Source organism: Sycon ciliatum, chromosome 4 (genome assembly GCF_964019385.1).
Source record: "Sycon ciliatum chromosome 4, ocSycCili1.1, whole genome shotgun sequence".
NCBI lineage: Eukaryota > Metazoa > Porifera > Calcarea > Leucosolenida > Sycettidae > Sycon > Sycon ciliatum.
In genome coordinates this window covers 16,392,301-16,403,190 of record NC_088646.1, presented here as the reverse complement: position 1 = coordinate 16,403,190, position 10,890 = coordinate 16,392,301, and the positions used below count along the sequence as shown (strand labels likewise).

The 10,890-nt window shown below is 48.0% G+C and overlaps 1 protein-coding gene across 1 annotated transcript in view; it reads right to left on the bottom strand.

Annotated features, from left to right (window-relative positions):
• Nucleotides 1-461: 461 nt before the first annotated feature.
• LOC135814704 (macrophage mannose receptor 1-like) overlaps nucleotides 462-10,890 on the bottom strand; it is a gene marked incomplete at its 3' end in the record, with an annotated part of 30,516 nt that continues 20,087 nt past the window's right edge. The window contains 7 exon segments of the mRNA XM_065327872.1: nucleotides 462-691; nucleotides 1,194-1,356; nucleotides 2,477-2,521; nucleotides 5,056-5,215; nucleotides 5,836-6,021; nucleotides 6,428-6,546; nucleotides 8,116-8,163. Coding sequence (XP_065183944.1) covers nucleotides 462-691; nucleotides 1,194-1,356; nucleotides 2,477-2,521; nucleotides 5,056-5,215; nucleotides 5,836-6,021; nucleotides 6,428-6,546; nucleotides 8,116-8,163 — 951 coding nt within the window.

Sequence of the window (10,890 nt, the reverse complement as noted above, 5' to 3'; positions counted from 1 at the left end):
TCTCAAAACCTACGCGGGCGATGACGAGAAACATAGAAAAAACAAAGTGTGGCCTTACGCAGCAAAACAAAGCGCATGACGTCAGTCTTGAATGCAGTACAAAGCAATGCAGTGCAGTGTGTGCGCTAGTTCGGATTGTTGCTAACAAGTACTAGCACAGCTAGTACACCATCAACTGGGATTCGAACAGCACAATGTACTGGTATGCAAATGGAGTGAACGACCTGGATTTTCAAAACCTGTTCTTGTTATGGCTTGCTTTTTGGAGAAAATAGACTCCAGAAACAAAATTGGAAGAGTAATCCATGGGGGATTGCCGAATATTGTGAAAACGCTCAACATTTGACCCATTCATGACCGAAAGCTAGGATACCGGTATCATCTTTTTATGAATGGACTGTAGACAGTCACTAACATCACAGCCATCGGAACAGGACACAGTACAGGAAGCGGAGACTTACTGCTGAAGAGTGGTACCTCACAGATAAAGGCATGTGGTTCATCACAGCTGCGATCATACCACCTATCATCCTCGGAGTGCAGTGCGACACAGTCCTCGTTATTGTAGTTGTTTGGTTGGCTGGGTCCCCAGTTGGTGTATTGCAGATAGGAGCCATCAGCCCAGCGGTAGTAGCCTTCACGGTCGGCATCTGATAGGCCAATCCACACATAAGCACTTCCGGACGCGATGCTGAGGTCACAGTGGCACAAACATAAAAAAAATGAGCATGGAGATTAGTCCTTTTTCCAAGTGCATGGGAAAATCCAGTGGCATGGCTGGCTGGATGGAGGTCAGTGGTACTGACACCCATCTCTACTATTTCCCACATGTCCCAGTGTAGCTAGGTTACCGATACTGAGTACGAGGAGCTTGTTCATGGTTATATGGCTGCATATGCATAGACACCACTGCACCCCACCCACCCACGCTCGCACACATGTACGCGCACACACACACACACACACACCGTCCACGCTCACACATACGCACGTATACACACACACACACACGCATGCACACAATCATGCACGTGCGTGTACACATACATCACAGATCGATGCCCTGTTTGCCAAGTTGTTGGTCATATATCCAGATAAATACATAATTATGGAAATAAGTACAAAAGGGGGAAATGAATTTTAAAAGCTTCATCTTGCACAATCACTGCTACTATGGATTGCTAGCCACTCACTTTCCAAGAACAAACTGGTCCTCCTTCTTTGTATTAGCAATGTAGAGATCACCACCTTGTGCTGAGCAGTTGATGTAGGCTGTATCGTAGTCCACACGTACAGCGCTGAACATGCGATAGCAGGATAGGCCGTACTTCTTCCACATCGGGTTGCACGACTCGTCTATAATACCAGATAGCAAATGTCGGGAATCAGATAATGCACATGCACACATGGCATGGTGTCAGCTAGCTCAATGACCTGCCCCCTGCCCACATCCCTCTCATACTACAGTGTGTGCATGGAGGAGAATAGACCATCGCACTAATAGTTCATGACAAGCCGGGGATCTATAATGTGACAGCAGGTTATGAAGAGAAGCAGCTCTACACTCATTGCTGTGAAATCTACACTCATTGCTGTGAAATCTACACTCATTGCTGTGAAATCTACACTCATTGCTGTGAAATCTACACTCATTGCTGTGAAATCTACACTCATTGCTGTGAAATCTACACTCATTGCTGTGAAATCCCTTTCGCCAATCCATCTACATGTTGTGACAGCACTCGTAATGTACGAACAGCCCCTTTGGCTCTGATTTGGAATATTCACGGCGACCAGTGCGACAGATGGTTCCGGAGCCAGCGTGGATTTGCCCAACACAGGTGCTCGCCAGCAACATCATCAGCAGAAGCATCTTCTGACACACTGGAGTCACCAGTTGCAGCAACATCACCAGCAGGAGCATCTTCTGCCACACTGGAGTCACCAGTTGCTAATGATACGTCCAGCGAGCACTGCACTTTCCACTGCGCCCGCTGCAACCGCTGTGTGCTATCGCGCCAATGCATAAAGCATCACAAGTGCAGCCGTGGCTCGGCCAGAGCAACCAACACACACCGTAGCTCCTTCTGCATCGTTTGTAATTGCAGTCGGCGTTTCAGTAGACCACAGGACCTATCCCGTCGCCTTCACTACTTTTCCGAACCTGCTCACCCCCCCCCCCCCCACGGGGTCCGTAGAGCCAGGATATGGCAGTGTGTCCAAGGTCCAATGTGTGCGTATGTGTGTGTGTGTGCGTGTGTGCGTGCGCGCGTGTGTGTGTGTATGTGTGTGTGTGTGTGTGTGTGTGTGTGTGTGTGTGTGTGTGTGTGTGTGTGTGCGTGTGTTTATGTGCGTGTGTGTATGTGTGTGTGTGTGTGCGTGTGCGTGTGTGTGTGTGCGTGTGTGTGTGTGTGTGTGTGTGTGTGTGTGTGTGTGTGTGTGTGCGTGTGTACTGATCACGGTGCCGGATTCTTACTCTGAGCAGCAGCTGGCAGGGATGGCTTGGATGACTTCATAACAACTGTATATATTCACAGACATATTGGTTCAAACAACACAAAAGAACAACATGCAGGAAAGGGGTGTTGGAGTGCAATAGCAACTATGACCACTAGCCTCACTTTAACGACCAAAAAGTTTAACGTTTTTTTGTGATTTTGGCATGGTAACATGCAGAAAGTGTAACGATGGCTACCTGGCCACCCAGAACATGCATCGATGTATGCGCATCTTTACACACCGGGTTCACGATAACGTTTCTTCAAATTAGACTTTGTGACTTGTTAGACTTTCCGGTTTTACAGTATACCATATTTAGAAATACACATCTTCAACGGACAGGGTCCCAGTCACATAGGGTATACACAGCAGGACGGTGGCCTTTTGATGTTACCCGTCTATTGGGACTGCTGCAAAGCTGCTCAGAATCTTGCTGCATGGGCCTGCTGCCCTTTGTGTTGTCTCACACTCGCGAAACACATTTTCTATTGCCCTGGTCTGGATTCAACGCAGATTCTGTCAGGTAACATACTGTGGCGTGTCCAGGATTCGGCTGAGGGGGGGGGAGATGACATCATGTTACTGTCCCACATGTCACGTAGCTAACCAACAAGTAAGTTACATTACAATAATTATTATTACATGCAATCACATCCCATGTACAGTCAGACCTCGCATAACCGCACACATCCGTTTTCGACAAAAATATCCTGATAGGCGAGGGAACCGGATAATCGAACACACATACTGTATGTATGCTTGGCATATGCGGTAAATCGGTCACCAACGATTTTCTTCCGGATGGCGAGGCATCCGCATAAAAGAGGACCGGATAAGCGAGGTCTGACTGTATCGGTTTTCTTCCAGATCAGACATATCTCAGTTACAGCAGTCATCAGTCATGTTGTTACTTTACTCAGTACATCCTCCAAGTGCCCGAAATTCATTTTGGAGCATATCATGCTGTTCTTCATCATGTTCTGGCTGCTCACCGACGACAGGTGCTTCTGCGTCTGGCGGAATGTCAGTCCGCGCCGAACCGGACTTGCAACGACTTGATCACTCCCAACTGTTTCCTGTTGGAACAGGAATTGCGCTGTCGCAAGAACGCTTTGCAAATATCCATCCAGGCTCTGCTGGTCAGAGCTAGGCTTTTTTGGATGTCGCTGAGACTTGTCGCAGAAAAGTATTCAAGTCAACCAATTCACGATTCGAATTCCGAGGCGATCATCCTCAAACATCGTTGTACAAAGTTGCGGAAAGAAGCACTTGCTGATAACATGCTTTGTTTTGTCCCTTTTGTGCAGCGCTGCGTTCAGCACATTACTAGTGCACTGCACACTTCTCCCAAGACGCATCGAGCACGTCCTGGAATCGTACGAAAGCGTAGAGCTCGTACGAGAGTTGATCATTTCTTTCGCAGTGCAATCAGTGCCGCTCCCGCAACGTGCAGCCACTTTTGGACGCTCGTTTCCCACTGCTCATGCAGCAGCCTGGTGTTGTTCAGACCCAGGTCGAAATTATTGAGGGAGCGCCCCCCTCCCCCCCCCCCCAAACCCGCTGACATAGTGGGACCAGTCAAGCCAGCCCCGAGAGTCTGTGTCTTGAGCGGTTCTCTGCTCATGATCATGTCCTACTTGGCAGAACTTTGTCCTGCACAATCTAACAGTTATTCATATCATAATGCACCCCATGTACCCCATTGTATAGTCATGCATGCTCATGCAGAGCATTTCCACTAAACAATACGCGTGGGCTACCGCATAGACCAAACTGGCAAAAGGGGAACAATATCGCTACAGATACTGCCAATCTCACTGCGAACGAGTGACTTTAAAAAGGCTGATTTGACCATCATGTTCACAAACCGGTAGGGCAACGTGTCTGTGTTCAAGGTTGTGTCTACTGTGTGGACGCATGCAGACTGTTAGAAAGGTTTGAAAGTGAACGGAACTAACACTATATTCCTTCGCTGTTGTGATTGAATCAGTAGAGGAAATCGCACGTGGCCACATCAAGCCATCAGGCGTAGTTACTTCCTGTCCAGAGTGCATTCAATTAAATAGCCTGCCTTTGGGCAGTGTTGCTCAATGAAATTCGATCAAGTGGGTTATTGCAGTGCCCTACACTACAAAAATCCAGTGTGCACAGGTCTGGGACGGCACAGGGCCTGCCACTACACTTACTCACTCCACCCGAATTCATTGAGGAGCACTGCAGAAAAGGCTTTGCTATTACAAAGTAGTGTTGAGTCGGGTAGCATTTTCTTCGGGTATCGGGTTCGGGTAGTTTTCCACAGGTAGCACAGGTACCCGATCGGGTAGTGGTTCCATGGTAACGCCACAAAGCACCCCTTCCCTTACACACTGGGTAGACATGCGGAGTATCACATGAATTTGTACACGTGCACCGTACATGACGTCATCTGCGACTTCGGGTTTTCGGGTACTATTCTGTACCCGTCTACCCGAGGTCCTCACGGGTAGCACGGGTACCCGACTACCCGTACACACCACTATTATAGAGTGTGTTCCCATACAGTATGGTCACACTCACATCTACTGAACGAGCAGACATATTGTCGTGTAGCACTGCACTGCAGGTCATTCCACAGGTACCCGGTGTCGACGCGCATCTCCACACAGTCTTGAGAGTTGGCCAAGTTGTTGGGCTGACCAGATGACCAGGCCGTGTAGTCAACTGAGCTCATATCGGACTATAGCCATGTGCAAGCATGCACACACACACACGCACGCACGCACTCACACACACACACACACACACACACACACACACACACACACACACACACACACACACACACACACACACACACACACACACACACACACATATATATATACACATAAACACGCACACACCCACATACAGATAATTATCACCGACTGTACATGTACCACATATCAAACCAATGGTAACACATATCAAACCAATGGTAAATCTACCATAGTATGATCAGGTGAACTGGATTGCAAATGACCAGATTTCTGAAAATGTGGAAAACAGGCTTCAATGCACAGATACGTTGCCATGAAGTTGGATCAACCTAGAAAGACTGGATGTCGTTGCTAGTTTGCCCATGGAGAATAACACAAAGGGGACAAACTGAAAACTGACCCGAAGTTTCAAATGTAGATGGCATCTACTGGAATGCAAATGGGATGCAAAAATCAATTACTGAGGAGCATAGATGGAAAACCTCTCCACTGCGGCCTTTCTTTGCCGGCACTACAAGTACTCCGATGGCATATGCACATGCCTTCTGAGAAGCCTTTAAAAGGCTAGGGAGTGACAAGTTTGCCGGTGAAATCTTACCCAAGTGAAGTTGTTCTCCTTTGTTCGATCTTGCAGTCCAATCCAGAAGTTGGTGGACGAGTTCAGTGGTAGACCAGCGGTGGCAGCAGCCAGAGAAGTGACCTTGGCAAGGGTCACGTGATCTTGTGGTGTGTGCACGCTGGCTAAGTGGGGTTGCTTGCCGTTGGCTAGCGAAGCTACGTTGGACTGCACCATGGCACATACACACATACACACGTTTATGTACACATACTCATAGAAGTTGGTTCAGTGGTTGGAAGGTGGAAGTTCTAAGTACACACTCAATCATAGGTTGAGTACATACTCAATCATAGGTTGAGGGAATGGAAAAGGGAAAAGTCTGAAGAAAGAACCAGGGACCTTTGCTTGAGGCCAGCGATGCTTAAACCACTGAGCTACGGCGTAGATGTCATCCCAGCAGAGCCAGCGGACAGCCGGGACCACATCCGCATATACAATAGCCTATGATAAGTGAGGCGGACAAGAGGCATGAAATTGTAGCATGCTGTCAGGATTAGATTGTGTCTGACACCTGCTTTACCCATGGTCCACTCGTGCACTGATACGCGTCTCTCGTACGATTCTAGCTTACCATTGACCTGCACTTCAGGTCTGCTGCAGTCCAAGTCAGTGTCTGTTGAACCACGGGTTTGTAACAGCTGGTGGGGCTTTGTGTCCAGCCACTGGGGCAACTTGGTAGCACTGTCGTACCTGAAAAAGAAATTTAAAAACCAAGAATGGAAAGCCAGTAGTAAGTAAGGCCGCGGTCACACTGAGCTTGATTCAGCCATTCAGCCGAAAAAAGCGCTTGTTTACGCACGATTACCATGGAAATGGCTGAAAAATGTCCTGCAAACGACTTTCAGCCGCGGCTGACTCTCAGCCTTTTTTCCGCTTGTTTCAGCCACAGCTTGTACAAGCGCGGCTGAAAGCCGAAATTCAAAAATATGTTGAGTGCGCTTGGTCCTTGGAACACACCATGTAGACTGGTTTTGTAGTGAACATGAGGCGACGAGGCGAGGAACTGATATCGATGTTCTTTCTTGTTTCCGTGCTATATGTAAATTTATGCCGTCGCCTTCGCCTTGGCTTTGGTTTTGACAGTGTCTGCCTATACAACAGTTCAGTTTGATTTTGATTTTCTCCGATGACCACTGGACTGTGCCTCTAGAGCGTAGGTTGATTGAGCTGTGATTCGAGGCCAAGAAATGGCACCAAGCTCACGACTGAATTCATGAAGAAAGGTACGAAGAAGAGAGTGGATTGCGACGGAGTTGAAGAACAGCAACTGGCCGAGCAGAAAGCTCAACATCAGGAAACACTGTCACCCGAATGATCGCGCATCCATACACACTGAACAAATAAAAAGAGCACGGTGTCGCAATTCAGGATCCGGGCTTCCTTTGCTTCTTCTTGTTATTGTTGTTGATGTTGTTGTAGATTTTTACTTCTTCATGAAAACTGAACACAAGTTGTAGATCACCACTGTTCTGCTTTCCGATTTCTTGCGAAGGTTGGTGTGTTTCGAGATAGTCAAAAAATTGGCGGGCAAAAAAAATAAGCCATTCAAGCTTTGCACTCGATGTCTGGTGTGACCGCTCGACATGGAGCACACAAGCCAGCTGAGCGCCAAGGATAACAAGCCCAAAGTGGTTTGTTTTGGTGTGATCGCGGCCTAACTGAGACCCCGCACCAGAGAGGTTGCGCAATTCGAAAATTCGTAAGATTGTGACTGTCCGGGTTCGAGTAACGAAAGTTGCTACGAAGATCCGTCCAAACGCGACCGAAACAGAGCAGATCTACGAAAATATTATTCGTTACTTGGAGTACTAACGAAATAGTGGTTGATTGTGGCTGGAGTACTAAAATACTGATACTTAACAACTCCCTGTCTTGACTCTTCGCACCTTTGTGGCCGCTGCGTCAACCCACTACGAACACGTGTTGTGCACAACCTCACGGTTTACAAATATTCGTTAGCTTTTTCGTTAAAACATTTCGTTACGCTGCTACGGATTTTCGTTGTGCGCAACCTCTCTATTATCACCATACTCAAACTAAAGCATGCAGCCGAGCCTCCCATTGCAGCAAAATACAAGGCTGGCTGTCTAGCAAAGTGCGTACATAGGTTACAGCCCGCAGTCTTCTGTGTAAGAATCATTATCACTTAGCTTTCCTGCCTCTGTCCAGTTCACCGCTCTTCACAATGCAACAATTTCCTTTAGTTTCCAAGTAAGCAGGGATGTGGATCAACTTTGAGTAACATGCTTACAATCGTACCTGGAGGTAGGGAGAGTGGAGTTGACGTTGGTGCTGTATATTGGATTCCTACAAACACATGAACACAGACACGCAGACAGACACGCAGACACACGCAGACACACACACAGACACACACACACACAGACACACACACACAGACACACACACACCCACACCCACACATAGACACACACACATAGAGATGCACAATGTTATGATACACACAGACACAATTGTAATTGTTACATGCAACCCAGGCACTACACAAGACCAAGACAAACTTGTCAGATAGGGAAAAACTCAAGACTTGTTTATCACTCGTTCAGAGCAAGACAAGACAACAAAACAACAGGCATGCGCATATGCATGCAGGCAACGTAAGTAATAAGATAACAACTTATGACGCGTTTGTACAACGCTTGCTCAGATATCACATCCCTCCACCATCAGATGGAAACGACCAGAATAACAGAAATACATAGACTGTGTCGTGGCAGCAAATAATCTGATAAGACGAACTACAGATCAAGGCGGACAGGAGCCTTTACAGAACGAGAAGAACTGCGCATAGACACAACAGGACTAGAACCACTAGACTGGTTAGGAGTAGATTCAGGAACAGATAAATCAGCATTCTCACGGATCTCATCATGTACAATTGAGCCAGGCAGTGACATAGACTCAGTCGGCGGAACACTAGGTAGAGCAGTTGAAGACGGTAGAGCTGTGGTAGAAGGTAAAGCTCTGGAATATGGAAGCTGTGGTGCTGACGTAGCAGTTGAAGCATCTTGCACCGACTCAGCAGGAAGGCGTTTCTTCAGGTGGTCAGAGTGACGCTTCCAGACTCTGTTATCAACAAGACGAACCGTGAATGTTAGAGGACCAAGCTGTTCTTCCATGGTGCCAGCTATCCACTTCGGTGAGGAGTTGAAATTCATTGCCCAGACGGCATCACCACAATAGAACTGGTATGCATTTGCACCACCACGATCATGGGCAGTGCACTGTTTGTCCAAGACTTTCTTGCCGCTGTCCGGGAACACGAGATCCAGACGTGAGCGGGGACGATGTTCCTTCCAAAGTAGCTCAAACGGAGAACGACCCGTTGTTGACTGCGGCGTCATTCTGTATTGGAACAGGAACCTAGCAAGGCGGGTTTCCAAATCAGGGCCAGACATCTTGGCCAAGCCAGACTTCACCGTCTGTACTGCGCGCTCGGCTAAGCCATTACTAGACGGATGATATGGTGAAACGAGAGTATGACGTATGCCATTAGATGAGCAAAACTCACGAAATTCACTACTTGCAAAAGCAGGGCCATTGTCAGAAACAATATTATAAGGTAAGCCAAGCAGAGCAAAGGTCTGCTCCAGCTTGCGAATTGCGACAGCAGCAGATGAGCCAGAGCAAACATGTGCTTCAATAAATTTACTATGACTATCGACAATAATGAAGAGCATCTTACCAGCGATGGGTCCAGCAAAGTCGACATGGACACGTAACCAAGGCTTACCAGGCCATTCCCATGGGTGGACTTGCTGGCGATGCGGCGACTTGGTGACGGTCTGGCACTGCATGCAACCACAGACGGTCTGTTCGATTTCTGCATCGAGAGACGGCCACCAGACATAGCTGCGTGCCAGGGCTTTCATTCTAGCGATACCGGGATGACCGGCGTGCAACTCGTCCAGCAATGGTGCACGACCCGGTGAAGGAATAACTACCCTGGAATCAATTAGGATACAGTTATTCAAGACAGACAGCTCACTACGACGATAGGAATATGGCTCTAATCCCTCTGGAATGTCTTGGGGCCAGCCCTCAGATACGAACTTGTATACTAATGCCAGGGACGGATCTTTGCTCGTCCAGCGAGTAACCGATGCAGACGTAACCGGTGTAGTGTTCAAGACGGATAGCGATAGTACAGCCTCGGCTGGCTGCGGCGGTTCCGGTACCAGCGCCGGATTGGGGAGGCGACTCAACCCATCAGCGCAACCGTTCTGTTTCCCAGGCTTGAACTCCAGAACAAATTCATAATTGGCTAGTTTGAGTGCCCATCGCTGAATACGACCACTAGACTGAACAGGAATGGGTCTATCAGGCTCAAACAATCCCAGCAGTGGCTTATGATCTGTTTGTAGTGTAAAGTTGCGACCGAAGATGTACTTGTGGAACTTGGATACGCCAAATACCATTGCCAAGGCCTCACGGTCAAGCTGCGAGTAATTCTTCTCACAAGACGACAGCGTTCTAGATGCAAAGGCTACTGGCCGATCAGACCCAACTGGCAGAACATGCGACAGAACTGCGCCAACACCATACGGGGAAGCGTCACAGGACACGACAATAGGTAAACTAGGATTATAATGAATACGTATCGGCTCAGAAAGCAGCAGAGACTTGCCTGTATCAAACGCTGTCTGGTGACTATCAGACCAACACCACGACTTTGATGATAACAATTCATACAATGGAGCTAACACTGAGCTTAGATTCTCGATGAACTTGTGGTAATAGTTTATGAGTCCCAGAAAGCTTCTCAGTTCAGGGACATTCTTGGGCTGTGGGGCCTTCACAAGGTCATCCACTTTCTCAGCCGACGGCCTAATGCCGACTGAATCAATAACATGGCCCAGGAACTCAATAGACTGCTGAGCCACGAGACACTTCTCACGATTCAACCTGAGACCCGCGGACGCTAGACGATCCAGGACCAGCCTCAGATTCTCATCATGCTCCGCACGAGTCTTTCCAGAAACAACAATGTCGTCGAGATACACTACGACAAAG